The following is a 14,399-nucleotide window of genomic DNA, read 5'->3' as shown; positions in this document are numbered from 1 at the left end:
AGTTTTGAAAACTTTCAAGTTGTGTCCAAAACCTGCAATCGGATCCGATCTCCGGCTTCGGACCGTCTCTGTCTGTTGGTTAACAGACTGGAGGCGAACTTAAATTCAGTTGCCAATTGGCCGCGATCAAATCCACAACTGCTTACGGGTCTTGAAAACTAATCGGTCAATCCACAACTAAATGTTAAATCGAAACTTCAAATCCTGATTTAAATTACTTACTAAAAAGTTATTCAAGAAAAATATAATGTGAGTTCTTATATATATTATGGCATTTTAAGGAGAAAAATTAAAACTAACAACCGTCTTGTGAAAAATTGTAATGAGTGACAATAAGACTCCTTAAAGACGACTTAAAAATTGCATAATTTTTAAAAAAAAACTATAAAAAAAAGCTATGATCCCAGGGCAATTTAAAAATTCGTTGCGGTCGCCGCCACCCAAAGATCCATGAAAATCTGTGACAAAAAACTATACCAAACGCCATGAAAAAAGCCCATAAACAACTTGACCTATCACAAGAGCAGCAGTTACTACAACAATACCGTCACAACATTGACTGACAAGCATAAAATCGAAAAAAATCTCTCGACGGGTGTACTCAACACATAATTTAGTTTAACGGTCACGTTTTTTTAACAAATGCGCAAAAATGCCCAAAAAAAAAAAATTTAAAGAAAAAAAAAATAATAAAAAAAAGACTGCACCGAATTCATAATAAAAACCAATTTTGAACAATAAACTTTACGAAAAATTATATGAATGCCGAATAGCCGAAAAATTGTTACGATTGTTATGCTATACAGCGTTTTCAATTAACCCGCGTGAAGACACAAAACAAACGAGTCACTATCTGTCGGTTACCACTTACGCCATTTGGCTAATAAATATGATCCGCAATGACCGCAAATCAATATTGACCATAATAGTGGTAGTTGGGGCGGTCCCGCAGCAGGGGGGGGTGTGGCAGGGGGTGGGCAGAGGGAGGTGACGGCTCGCGGTACGTGGTCCCAAAGGCTGACACACTTTTTATCTTACCTGGTTTCGAAAGAAAGTGAAAATTGGTCAATTTGGTAATTGGGCTTTATTGAATAGTAATTTATTGGAAAGTGATATTTGGTAATTAATTCAAAGTGGTTGGATAAAGTGAAAAAATTAAATATTTTTGTTAATAATATTAGTTTTTACTCTTGGGTGGTACACACTTTTTATCTAGTTGTTGTTAAAATTCTCAAATGGTTCTAGCAGTTTTGGTAATAAGTGCAAGGCCCAAAAAATAGATCTAACCTTTATTATACCCTTGCAGAGGGTATTATAATTTTGGTCAAAAGTGTGCAACGCAGTGAAGGAGACATCTCCGACCCTATAAAGTATATATATTCTTGATCAGGATCACCTCCTGAGTCGATATGAGCATGTCCGTCTGTCCGTCTGTCCGTCTGTCCGTTTCTACGCAAACTAGTCTCTCAGTTTTGAAGCTATCGAGTTGAAACTTTGCACACACCCTTCTTTCCTTTGCAGGCAGTATATAAGTCGGAACGGCCGGGATCGGTCGACTATATCCTATAGCTGCCATATAACTGATTGATCGGAAATGCCATAACTTTAGTGTTTTTTAAGTTAGAGGGTTGGGACTTTCCACACATGTTATATTTGACCAAAATATCTTGTGTACATAAATTTCATAAGGATCGGCCGACTATATCCTATAGCTGTCATACAACGATCGGAATTGGCATAACTTTGGTGTTTTTTAAGTTAGAAAGATGGGACTTGGTACAGATTCTATTTTGGACAAAATAATCTGATTTGCCAAATTTCATTAGGATCGGCCGACTATATACGATCTTCTATATATCTAATAATATAAGATGCGTGGCGCCACCTAGCGGACTGCGACTGAACTGCAAGGGTATATCAACTTCGGCTCCGCCCGAAGTTAGCTTTCCTTTCCTAAATTTAAAAAAATACTCCTGACTTTTAGGAAAAATATATTTATTTTAAATAAAAAACTATAATTAATTTTTGGTCTAATAAAAATTGTTAATAACCATATCCCCTCTTATTAAGAGAAAGATTTTCAATTATAATGTATAATACAAGATGTTTAATTAAAAACTTCATGGGGAAATGAAATGTGCATAAAACGGATGATGGGAAAAAACATCCTCAACTTTGGCAACCTTGAAACGGTTTAAAAAGTTCACACTTTCGAAAAAATTAACGATCACTTGCCCCATTGGCGGAGGCCCCATATAAACATCTATAAAAACATGTAATGAGCGTTAAGTGCATGTATTTTTTTTTATTTTTGGGGAAAGATTGAGTTTTCTGTTTGGAGCCAAGGTTCTCCTGCGACCTTTCACCTCAATAACAGTTACGATCCAACTGCCCCAATTTGTAGCCCCAGTTTTTTGCTCCCACAAGCGAGAAAAGCGAGAAAAAATTGTAACAGATGCGTGAAGCATATTTCCTCATTGTATGCAAAATATAAACAAATTTGTGGACGTTGTAGAATAACAATAATAATACACAATACGTCAATCTTTGTCAATTAACCACATGACCCAAATTTGGAATGCTGGAATGGAATGGAATGGCATGGAGATATATATACTGATATATCCACGTATGTCTGTATGAATGTGAATAAAAAAAGGCAGCGAAAAACTGCAGTGAAGCGGCGGTGTTGACGCCAATTGGATTCCATTGACCTAATCAGACCCAACAACAGCAACGAAAATACGAGTAGTTGTAGTGTTGCTGTTGTATCTTGTAAGTAAGTAGCTGTCCCAGCGAATTCCCCAACAACAATTGTCCGACTTGGTATACAAAATAAGTAAAGAAAAACCTGAAAATGCCAACACATTTTTGGCAGAGGGGTAGAGGTGGCAAGGCAAGGTAGCAGGGGCAGGAACTGGGAAGGCTGGCGTCTTTTGCGCATGCGCAAAACGGCAGAATTGCATAATCCAGACACTGCCACCAGCACCGCCGGCTACAACCGCTTGGATAGCAACCGCAGGCGAAATGCACCACCATCAAGTCATGGGACATCAGTTGGGTGTGACCACGAGTGGTGTCCAAAATTGGATGGGTCAGTGAACTGAATTTTTTTTTAAGAGAATATGGTTGGGAAAGATGTCTAGGTTGGGGCTTAAAAATAATATAGTATAGTTATAGGTTAAAAAAATTCATTTATCTTCTATAGCTTTCAAAGAAACTAATCTGCTGGAAAGTGGTCTAGAATCTAGAATATATTTTCCTATATTCTTTAGATGAAGTTCAATTACTCCTATTAAGAGAGTATCTATATAGTATAGGATATCATTTCAATAGCCCAATTGACGTTGCATCATACCCGTACTTACCTCAACTTTAACTGTATAAAAATCTCATTATCAGGCCCGGCATTGTCCATCTTTCTGCCTTAAACCAACTGCCATGAACCATCCATCGGCAAGCCATGAGTTAGCAAGTTAACTGAAGGGCGGCACCATGCTATCCCAGCCAAGCCACACACTTTAAAACAAAAAGCACTCATATCGAAAGCGCAAGTGCCGCAAGTGGCAATATCAAGTCCAAAACTTACATCACCGGCCAGAAACAAGAGTCTCAGTTGTAATGGTGATGGTGGTAGGTAGCTCAGCTCGTCGCATATTCACTGCCGGTTATCCAATTAAAAGCAAAGATCAGGGATCTTTTTGCAGCCAAAGTGGGCCGCAAACTGCAACTTGCAAAAAACAAAAAAATAAATAAAAATACATATAAACGAATGTATCTGCAGTGTAAGTGGAGTTTTTCGCTACGCAGCACGCGACATCTAGGAAATGGCAGTCACATGACAACCGAGTTTTGCAGTTTCTGTTGCAGACAAATAGAAACTGCCACTGCCACAGATAGTGATGCTAGAAAAAATAGAGTTTAAGTTTAAGGACTTAGGGAGGTATTATTTTCATAAAAATTAATAAACCTTAAACCTTATTAAAAGTCAAGAACTTGAAATATTTCGTAATATTTGAAACCCTGTAACTCTTAAATCTATTTATGTATAAAGAGCCATATTGGTAGCACTGTCTCAAGTTGTTGCCAAGTCAGCTGACTTGGCCACAAAGTTGTCCCGAGTACCGGGCACCGGGCACACCGGGCAAGTAAGTGAAAAGCGGTCATTTAGGCGTGGACTGGATGCGTGGATGGCGGTGGGGATGCGTGTGTATTCGTGACAGGCGGAAACTTGTAATATTATATGCACGCCACAATTATGCAATGATCATCATAATAATTTAAGTCGAGCAAGTGGTATCTGTCAGTCAGCCCAAATCCAACGAGGCGTGATCTTCTTTTTTCACTTTTGTTTCAAGGTGCCACCTGACCGGTCGTCTCATCTGGTCCAGTCTCTTTGTGGCTGTGATGGCTATCAGCACTCTAATTGAAGCTCGGCCACAGAGGAATCTGCAGCACATAGCGGTGGTGGAGAATGCTGCCTGGGAACAGACACTGCCCCAACAGTTCCAGAATCCTTTCTACAAGACGCCTCGGGTGAGGGATGCCCTGGCCAGGTCCAGTTGGTTCGGACCAGGCGAAGAAGTGGTAGGTTTATTGGTAGTCTTCATTAGCTTTTATGTTTAAACTTTGAAAAGAAAACCTCAGAAAGTTCTTAATATTATGTGGCAACATGTCGTATGCGTAATATTTTCTTTAATCTCCCACATGTCGTATACTTAATATTTCTTTTTTAATTTGTAACATGTCGTATACGTAATTTTACGTTTTTTAATTCTTGAAATAAAACCTCAATGTATTAATTATTATTTTAATTTCAGGTCTATGATCGTCAAGCTGAAAAAATTCCTCGTATGGAAATCTACAACGTCCTGTCCCATGCCGGCCTAATACCACGCCGGCGTTTTCTCTAATTTAAGAAATCACTTTTTATTTTTTAATCATCACTTAAATCCACTGTAAACCATGTGAAAATAAAAATCAAAGTCATTAGTTTAGGAACCTAATTAGAAAAGCCTTTTTCATCAATGATTATAAAGACTGGAAGGAAATAAAAGAAAACATATTTTTTCACAAGCACTTTTATTATGAATGTCTTATAAAAAATAAAAGAATTTAAAACTTTTCTTTTCTACAGAAAACAACTACTAACTTTGATTATGTTCATAACTTTAGTTTGGTTCTCAGCGCCCCAATTATTTTCAATCGATTGTCCAAGGCCTGTTGGTCTACATCTAGGCCGGATAGCTGATCCTCCAGCTTCTCGTTCTGTTCCAGCAATGTTTTTCTGGCGGCTCCTACTCTGGGCCTCCTCACTTCACCCTCCTCCAAGTCCTCCTCGTCGAAGGCCTCCTCCTCCTCATCATCGTCGCTATCGGCGTGCGACAGACCATTGCCGTTGATGCCATTGGAATCCCCGTTGGTGACTCCGCGATCGCCTCCGGGCTGCGAAGAGTGTCTCGAGGCTGTGTCCGCCGGGGTGAGCAGAGACTTGACGAATTCGCCGCAAATCAGGCTCATGGATGGCATCGTGTGGGCGGACAGATTGACAAACTGTAATAGAGAAATGAGAGATTAATTGACATTGACCTTGCTGAAGTTCAAAAAGTGTGTTAGTGGATAACAGTGATGACTCAAAAAAATAGGTTTCAAAAAAAGCTAGTACTATATTATAATAATAATATTATATAAACAAAATAATAATAATTTCATATACGACAAAATCATAGCTAAAATGCCACAACTATCAGCTACTTTTGGTTTATTATTTGAATTATTTTCGGGTGTCGAGGGTGTCGAGATTGAGGTTCAAGTTCGGCGCTGGACAATGTTAATCACATGATTATTATTCGCTTTTCTGTGCTGTCATTGTCGAGCGTCTTATAAATGCGCCTCACAAGCCCTCAAGTACTTGTCCGCGTACTATTAACCTTCGCGCATGCGTCTACGGCCTGTTGATATTTTTGCTCCAATTTTTTTTATTTTTTTGCCAACTAATCAAAGTCAGCAAAAACAATCAAAAGTGCAGGCATGCCGCCTGTTAATTTGCTGACTTTATTATTGGCAAAATATTTTATTTTTATTTTTTTCTTTGGAAAATTCCAGGAAACATTCGGTGATAGAGTGTTCTGAGTCAGTGACTCAGTAATTCAACCCCGAAAACCGACCAGAACCAGAATAAACTCTTGGAAAATACGGTAATTGAGGAAAGCAATTACGCTGACTGGCTTTCCACGTGGCAACAGAGTCCAAAAAAAGGACACACAAAGCGATTCCAATTATTGGCCATATTATAATTAATATTATATATAATCGACTATTGGCCAAAAGGTAAAAGTGTCACAAACACGCAATGGGCTATGTTTATACTCAAGCATAAACAATAAACTATGGGGGTTATATATACAATGGATAATAATAATAATTCAAAATTAAATATAATATCTATCTAAACCTTTCATTTTTCAAAATATTATTACTTTTACAAACCCCAACCTGTTATAATTTTTTTCCAGTGTTAGCTAAACCATTTTTTCATAACCCATCCCACTGTGCCATATGCGGCACATTCACATATCCCCCATTCACAATAGCCCCAGCCAAGTGTGCTCTCACAAACAAAGAGAGTGAGAGAGAGCGGCCCCAAACCATAACAAGCCGAACTTTACGAGCTCCGTTCGGTTAGAATTATGAGAGAGCTGCGAGTATAAATGGCCGAAAGCCTCGGCGATGGCTCCACATTTACCGTTGCATTCCACACCAACAGCCCATCAGCTGGGAGCGGAACTCGGAGAGCCACGACGAGCACAAACAACGGAAGCGCGTGCCGCTAAAGTTTACGGAAATAAAAAAGCGGACAAAAGTTCAACATCTCTCTCTCACGCTTTTTTTAACTGCAACTGACAAAGTGCCAAATCCTGATTAAACGATTTACGAGCCAATAAACAAAAAAAAAAAAAAGAAAAACAAAACACCAAAGCAAGTGCAGTGCAGAGTAAAAAAAATCCGGATCCGGAAAATGTGGCCCAACTTTGTAGGCGTCATTTCCCTGCTGTGCCTGGCATTCTTTGCTTGGGCCAGTGCTGGACCTGTGCCAATTGTGAACGAGGTGAGTGTGGGGTGGGGTGTGGGGGAGTTAACCGGAGTTGCATCCCAAAGGCACAGCTGGGGGCAAGAATTTGGGGCAATGACTTTACTGAAATTTCAGACTTGGAAGCAGGAAGTGCAGGCTGGCTGGCAGGCTAATTAAAAGTGGGCGGCAAGAATGGCTGGGATAACAAAGTGCAGTCTTAATTAAAAGATTGCTTTTGAATTAAAAATGTGACAAATAAGGCAAGAGATCTAATTAAGGGGTTTATATATTAGGTGGTTCGTTGTTAAAGAGATAATAAAAGTGATATAGGAGCTATAGGAGTGGGTTATGCCAACTTAGAAGTAAAGGTTTTATGAAAAAATTAAAAAAAAAATTATTTTCAAGAGATAAAATTAGTGATATAGGAGATGTAGGAAGAACTTAATAAAATGATATAGGAGATATATGGTAGTAGTAAGATATGCCATCTTAGTAGCATCATTTTTGGATAAAAAAATAATAAATTCCGACCTAATAATTAATTAGATTATCTAATTAATAGGATTATGATAGGAGGTTTCTTATTAAAGAAATAATATAAGTCATCTAAGAAGTTATAAGTTATAACTGATACTACTCACTAATATTATCTCTTTAATAATGACTAATAAAGAGAGTGATAACTATGAGAACTTAAAAAAGTGATAAAATTAGTGATATAGGAGATATAGTAGTAAGATATGCCTTCTTAGAAGCATCTATTTTGGATAAAAATCCCTAAATTCCGACCCAATAACTCCCATACCCCCATAATCAACCAGGAAAAACATGATCCAAATAAAAACATCTTATGCAAGGCTCTGAAACGGGAAGCCGAGAATAACAAAGTTTGTTGTTGAACACGTTTTAGGCGTGTGGTACTGTTAATCAGTGTAACTAAATATAGCCGGAAGGCAAGAGTATTCCTCCCAATATTAAACATGACTTACAGTACAGTTTATATAATTTTAAATAATTTTTGAAAAAATACATTAAGTCATATCCCTTATCAAGTGGCGTGCAGACTTGACCCTTCGGAGAGAATAAACAAAGTGATTAATTAATTATAAAAATAAAAATAACAACTGATTAGCGGAGTGATCTTTGGAGCACAGGAATACCCACGAAATGAGTAGAGTCAAGTTCAGGCGATAATTCGGTGAAATTATTATTATATAATAATGATTAAGGGATCAGGCGATAGGAGAGACCTATCCCAAAACTATCCGAAAAGTGAATCGCAGATTTTATTCAGTTGCCAGGCTGATATAAGTCACAAGAGCCAATTGAAAGGCGCGTCCAAAAATAAAGTCCCAGTCGTTTGTCGAGAAAACAGCGTTATAAATCTCAATGGAAATTATTCAAATTGGTCGCAGACACCAAACACAAAAGAGCAGCTCGACAGAACTAAAGGGACAAAAGACTATATAGAATATATAAAATATATATATCAGAACTTTGAACCCGTTCACTAGGCCACATTACCATATCAAAAAACAGTTCCTGATTGTGTCTATTTTTGGGATAAATAATAAAAAAAAAACACTTAAATAATATCTTAATTTCCAGCACCAACAACTGATGCCCAAGGTCCCTCAATGGCATTGCCTCCGCTACTTCAAGCACGATGTCCTGATGATGCGACGCTGTCGTCATCTCCGAGTCCCAACGGCGCCACGGCTGGGGGACGTCATCAAGCGCAAGAAGAAGTAGTATCCGGCCGACGGACGAGAATCGAAATCAAAAATACTCAACACGACTGAGCAACAAAATCAATTAAAAGTTCACTTTTTAAAGGATTTCTAAATCAGACCAAAGCTAAACCAAAAATTATATACAATATATATTAGCATTTCTAACTAATCATAAGCCTAACCAATTGTACTTCATAGATGTTTAAGATTTTAATAAAACGACTAAGAACTTGAGATTCAATTCAAATAAATTAAATTTTGATTTAAAAACTAAACTCACCGCATTAACTGCACTGTGTTCTCCACGTCCAATGATTAGGGGACCACTCCTCTTCTCCGAGTCTTCCGACGCCTGCTGCCGTTTCGTCACGTGGATACCGAATGTGGCATGCCTCAGAAGATTCTCAGCATCAGCCGGCTGGGCGAAGCTGATCGGGGCGGGGGCATCATCCGAGGGACTGTGGCCATGCGGCGCCAGGTAGGCTATCTCCTGGGAGTGGGTGAGCATCAGCAGGGTCGACTGTGCTTGCCAGTCCACGTTGATGGAGGTCTGCTTCGGCTGTCTCCGAGGCAGCCAGGCCAGGCCATAGGTCTTGGGCAGATTGCTGCGCTGGTACAGGGGCAGTGGGACATTCGGTTGGAAAACGTGTACTAGAAGTCAGAAAATATATAGAATCATAAGCATGGACACTAATTAGCCACCAGATTAGACTCACATTCGTCATTCTTCGTGATGACAGCCATTAGATTGGTCAGCGGATCAAAGGCCAGCTGGCGCACGGACAGTTTCAGGCCCGCCTGGAGTCGCAGTGTCAGCAAGTTCCAGATGAGCACCCTGGACTCGGTGCAGACTGCCACGAGGTGGGCCTGATTCCCCGCCCCGAATTGCACATGCGAGATTTGAGCCGATCTCTGCAGAGGAGCCGCCTTCGCGGTTATTTTCTTTACAGCCGGCTGGGATTGGCCCTTCTCGTCCAACTTGAGCTTCTTGCTGGGATTTTTCTGTTTCGGTTGGCTACTCTCGTCCAGCTTCAGGACACTGAACAGAGCCATCAGCTCCTGCGGCACCAGGTCCTCAAAGTTCTGCCGCCGCTTGGCCAACTCGTCCAGCCGCTGCTTGGCTTTGAAGCGATGCCTCGTGTGCAGGCGATGGAGGCGGGCGTCCAGCTTACGGATTTTCATCTTAGCTGCGTGGGGATGCACCACTCTCTGCTGCAGGTGCTCCATTAGCCGCTGCTGATGAACAGCGGGCACCGAGCACTGTATTCCAAAGCGACGCAGAAGCTGCAACTTCTGATGCAGCCCCAGCTCGGACATCTTCATAATGTAATTGAAAACCGACTCCTTTTGGGTGTCATCCGGTTGGTTGAGGAGTTTGCCTTTCGCCGGGAGACCTGCTATTAATTCCTTGGCCTGTTGCACTAGTTTCTCGTCGTTACTGTTCAGGATGCTGTTTAGCAGGGCCCACAACTGTTGCCTCCTTTGGGCGAACTCTTTCCTCGCTCCGTTTAGGGGATTCTGGGCCAATCTGAGCTGCGCTTTGGAGATCACTCCATCCAAGCCGGGCGGACAACTGAGCGTCTGCAGTGGCAAGTGGGGATTCCTTGAGTCGTACAGGGCTAGAATGTTTCCATAGCCCACGGCCAGAAGCGAGCCATCCTGCGAGAAGCAGAGCGAACCAACGGGCAGGTTTCTGTAACTCGTCTGTGCCAGGCAGCTCCACATATTCCCTCGCTTATAAATGTTTTCCGAGTCGGTCAGGCCCCAGACTTTAACCACATTGTCCCTGCCGGCGGTGGCGCAGCGCAAGTTGTCCACTTGGAACTGATTGGAGAAGATGATGGACTGGAAACCATGCTCGTGAGGTAGGTCCACTTCCGTATTGAGGATGTAGCTATAAGGATATTATTTGTTAGCCACATTTTTATTATTTTATTCCATTCCTACCTCTGCAGTTTCTCGTTGAATTGCCAGAACTTAAGGCGAACTTCCGGGAAGTTCTCCAGGTCATTGTACTCCTCCCCAGTGGCCATCCAATTGATGTTAAAAGCGGCCTTGGATATCCTAGTATTGTAGATAATACGATTAGCCTCCTGACTGAGAATGTTACTGTCCACCACTCGAAGCTGAAAAGAAAGAAATAGTTTATTATTTTCCAAAAATTAAATTAAAATAAAAGAAAACCTACATTGTAAAGCATACTCTTGTTGTAAGCGGAATAGAACTGCAAATGTCCCGTCCTACCATTCAGCACCAGGGAATTCGTCCTGGGATTGAGGCACAGGCCCAAAGGAAACTTGCTCCTTCCGGTCTTATCCTGCGTCTCGTACGTAAAGTGCTGGACAGTGGACTTTATCGTATGACTGCTGCCGCTCAGCAGCTGAATGGCATTATCCTCCGTGCAGACCAGGACATTTTCGCTGTCATTGCTGACCACTATGTGCCGGATCACACTGGCCATCCGGGGTACGTACTTCCGCTTCTCAGGCATGGCCAGCGGCCACTTGACCAACACACACTCATGCCCGCCGCTGTAGAGACTGACGCCGGAGGGCGAGAAGGCCAGACTGGTCACCTCGGTGTGGTGCCAGTGGAACAGTCTGTTTGTCATCGTCTTTTGGTTCTCGAACTCGCGCCACACGAAGATCTGACCAGAAGAGTCGCCAGTGGCGGCCACCTTCTCGCAGGCACTCATTCGCACACAGGTGATCAGGTTCTGGTTGGCGCTCTTGAAGCGGACAAAGTTCCAGGACACATAATTGACGAAGTAGACGTACATTCCTTGAGCCAGGACAATGTACTTGAACTGGCCCTTGCCCACATCCACCAGGGGTGTGCGTATTCTGTAAAAAAGTTAACTTTTAGTCTTAGCCAACAGGTGGTTGTTCAAGGGAGGCGGAATACCCACTTTAATTTCAGCCCGCAGTTTACAGGCACAGTCTCGCCCGTGCTGGTGTTGACCACAGCATAGTTGACTGCAGCACCGCTCCTCTTCCTGGATGTCACAAAGGCGCAGGCTGTTTCGCCGCCCTTGTAGAGGTTCAGGAGGTGGCACGTTAGAACCGTGGTGTTTCCCTCGGCGCACAATTTCAGGGATGTGGAATGCTTCAGCACGCCAGCCGCCCAGTTCCAGCGCAGCAGATCCCCAGTACTAGTGCAACCAATCAGGAGTTCCGGCTGTTTTAAATCCAGCTCCAAACTTATCAGTGGCGCCTTGGCATCGTCGAGCACTCTAGTGAGCTCGCCCGTGCTGGTGGCATACACCTGTACCTTGGTCAGGCACCGTACGAACATGAACCTACAAGGAAGACGTATATTATGTATTTTTTTAACAATCATTGGGCATATAGCTAACCTTCCATCGGGGGAGAAGACGGGCGCATGTTCCACGATGTTGCCGCCAGCCAGGAACTGGAGCTCCAGTCGGTCGTCGAAGATCATGGTATTTCGGGGGGACGTGGACTCTATTAACCGTCAGTGCTTCGGCACAGTCTGTGGGTGGGAATATAGCCCAAATTCAGCTTTTTAAGCCGTTTTTCGCAGTCACTTTTGGAATAAATTCAATCACATCAATGCACGTGTAGCATATAAACAGTGATGCCAGATGACCAAGACGCGGAATTGTAAGAGGAAAATACCAAAAATAAAATACCAACAACAGAGTGGTTCCACGGTTCCCTGTGAACTGTTAAGCCAAGTCAGCAATCTAACATAAATAAATAAGTTTATAAATCAAATCAGGCTTCAAAAATTTAATTTTGTAATTCTATAGCTATTTAGGCAAGGTATTTAATTCAGTAAATCTTTGAAGAGTATTATATTTTAAATTTACGCGCAATTTAAGGGACTCTATAAAAAAATACCGAATACACAATCGATAACAGTTGACTGGTTCCGTGGTTCTTTGGTTCTCTTCAGCTGTAAACGTCTGAAAAGAAAAAACATTTTGTTAATGGATCAATTCGGGCTCGAAAATCAACCAATATAGCCGTCTTAGCTGGCCAGGCAAACGACTTTATTCATTTAAATATCGATAGATCAATAAAATTGCCTTCAGGAACTCAGGATAATGCAGAACAAGCTCAAGAGGCCAAGTGGAACAACAAAAACAACTACTGGCATGTGCAACGTAGCATGGAAAAGGGGGAATTTCACGGACTACTTGCTGGCAAGTAGTCACAGGACATGGACCTTGATATTTATTTGCTTAGTCCTTGTAAGTCTATCCGATGCAGCTGATCCGCTCAAGGTTGTCTATGCTGTTAATGCCGGAGGAGAGGAGCACACCGACCGGAATGGCATCCAGTACGATGCGGATCCTTTGAAGGGAGTGGGGATTGCCTCGGACTATGGAAAGCACCTACTGATGATCGGAAGGGTGCACGAGCAGGACGAGGTTCTATATAGAACGGAACGATATCACACCACCACATTTGGCTATGACTTGCCCAGCGATGGGGATGGAGATTACGCGCTGATAATGAAATTCTGTGAAGTTTACTTCGACGCCCCCCAGAAAAAGGTCTTCGATGTGCTCCTCAATCGAAAGCACACAATTGTCAAGCAGCTGGACATATATGACCAGGTGGGCCGGGGATCGGCACACGACGAAATCGTTTACTTTAAAATCAACAATGGACGATTGAACTATGACGGCGAGGTTTCCGACGTCAGGAACGGGCGACTTCGATTGGACTTCATCAAGGGGGCTTTGGACAATCCCAAGATAAATGCCTTTGCCTTGCTGAAGGGCGATGTCTCCCAGCTACCACGTCTTCATGGCACCGAGGCTAGCGAAAGAATCAAACCCGAGGGCGGTAGCAGCAAACCGACCCAGGCCCAACAAGGTGAGCGGATTGTACGCTCACAGAGGAACGACATAGACGAGGATGACGAGGATCTGGATGATGAGGAGTTCGAGGGGGAGCTGCCGGAGCAGAAGGCCGCTGATCAGAAGCAGGACGACCAGCCACAGCAGAGTTCAGACACAAAACGCTCGTACAGCGGTCCCAAGCAACCAAATCCCTATTCCATGGACGACTCGTCCATACTGTTGCCAGTGTTTATTGCCATCGGAGCCTTCATACCGCTTCTGTTCTGCCTCTGCAAGCTGTGATCCTCTAATGCCCATCCAGTGATCTCGGCCAGCGTTGAATTCTTACGTTTTGTGATTTTGATAAAAGACTTAATTGTATACTTATCGTTTAGTTCTTATGTTAGGCATCCCTAGAGAACGATTCCCCCACGGTTTACCCCCACTTTCCTTTCCACAATCTACAATATACGCTTTTCGAGTTCCTTTATTTTATTTCCACTGCCGTTCCCGGTCCGGGTACTTAATCTTTAAAAAATAATCAGTTTAATCTTGGAATTTTTCCGGCTCGCTTGACTGTTCTTTTGGCGGAAGCGCACAAATTTAGGCGCCTTTTAGGGCAGTTTTGCTTACAAACTGTTAATTTTGAGTGACGAAATAAAATAAACCTTGTTTGTTATGAAAATAAATTGTATTTTTATTCATTTTTTAACTTAAAACTATGGGGTGTTAGAGTTTAAAATAATTTTTTGTAAATATATTAGTAAGAGTTGCTTGAATT

The 14,399-nt window shown here is 42.1% G+C and overlaps 4 protein-coding genes across 4 annotated transcripts; 3 read left to right on the top strand and 1 right to left on the bottom strand.

Moving 5' to 3' along the window:
- The first annotated feature begins 99 nt into the window (after positions 1–99).
- On the top strand, positions 100–5,006 carry LOC6503752. The gene is made up of 3 exons (XM_014904908.3): positions 100–249; positions 4,359–4,587; positions 4,821–5,006. Coding segments are annotated over exons 1-3 (324 nt in total). The 5' UTR covers positions 100–247; the 3' UTR covers positions 4,914–5,006.
- Positions 5,007–5,053: 47 nt separating this feature from the next.
- Positions 5,054–12,438, bottom strand: LOC6506786 (WD repeat-containing protein 75). The gene is made up of 7 exons (XM_001965215.4): positions 12,161–12,438; positions 11,714–12,103; positions 10,994–11,648; positions 10,753–10,931; positions 9,522–10,699; positions 9,086–9,456; positions 5,054–5,553 (listed from the first exon to the last, which is right to left on the bottom strand). Exons 1-7 carry the CDS (start codon positions 12,244–12,246, stop codon positions 5,164–5,166), a joined length of 3,249 nt encoding a protein of 1,082 aa, XP_001965251.1. The 5' UTR covers positions 12,247–12,438; the 3' UTR covers positions 5,054–5,163.
- Positions 6,724–9,080, top strand: LOC26515237. Its single transcript, XM_014905188.3, has 2 exons — positions 6,724–7,108; positions 8,681–9,080. Exons 1-2 carry the CDS (start codon positions 7,019–7,021, stop codon positions 8,822–8,824), a joined length of 234 nt encoding a protein of 77 aa, XP_014760674.1. The 5' UTR covers positions 6,724–7,018; the 3' UTR covers positions 8,825–9,080.
- Positions 12,439–12,679: 241 nt separating the features above from the next.
- Positions 12,680–14,303, top strand: LOC6503763 (malectin). The gene has a single exon (XM_001965214.4). The coding sequence runs from the start codon at positions 12,875–12,877 to the stop codon at positions 13,919–13,921; it is 1,047 nt and encodes a 348-aa protein (XP_001965250.1). The 5' UTR covers positions 12,680–12,874; the 3' UTR covers positions 13,922–14,303.
- Positions 14,304–14,399: the final 96 nt, after the last annotated feature.

The sequence above is a fragment of the Drosophila ananassae genome, chromosome 3R, assembly GCF_017639315.1.
Source record: "Drosophila ananassae strain 14024-0371.13 chromosome 3R, ASM1763931v2, whole genome shotgun sequence".
NCBI lineage: Eukaryota > Metazoa > Arthropoda > Insecta > Diptera > Drosophilidae > Drosophila > Drosophila ananassae.
Note: the sequence above shows the minus strand (reverse complement) of the source record. Positions and strands in the feature narration are given on the sequence as shown.

Excerpts from the sequence above, each read along its gene's own strand:
- LOC6503763 (XM_001965214.4), top strand. The coding sequence starts at position 12,875 with ATGCAGAACAAGCTCAAGAGGCCAAGTGGAACAACAAAAACAACTACT.
- LOC26515237 (XM_014905188.3), top strand. The coding sequence starts at position 7,019 with ATGTGGCCCAACTTTGTAGGCGTCATTTCCCTGCTGTGCCTGGCATTC. Across the intron at positions 7,109-8,680 it reads CTGTGCCAATTGTGAACGAG|CACCAACAACTGATGCCCAA; the intron begins GTGAGTGTGGGG and ends CTTAATTTCCAG.
- LOC6503752 (XM_014904908.3), top strand. Across the intron at positions 4,588-4,820 it reads TCGGACCAGGCGAAGAAGTG|GTCTATGATCGTCAAGCTGA; the intron begins GTAGGTTTATTG and ends TTTTAATTTCAG.
- LOC6506786 (XM_001965215.4), bottom strand. The coding sequence starts at position 12,246 with ATGATCTTCGACGACCGACTGGAGCTCCAGTTCCTGGCTGGCGGCAAC. Across the intron at positions 11,649-11,713 it reads AACTGCGGGCTGAAATTAAA|AATACGCACACCCCTGGTGG; the intron begins GTGGGTATTCCG and ends ACTTTTTTACAG. Across the intron at positions 10,932-10,993 it reads ACAAGAGTATGCTTTACAAT|CTTCGAGTGGTGGACAGTAA; the intron begins GTAGGTTTTCTT and ends CTTTCTTTTCAG.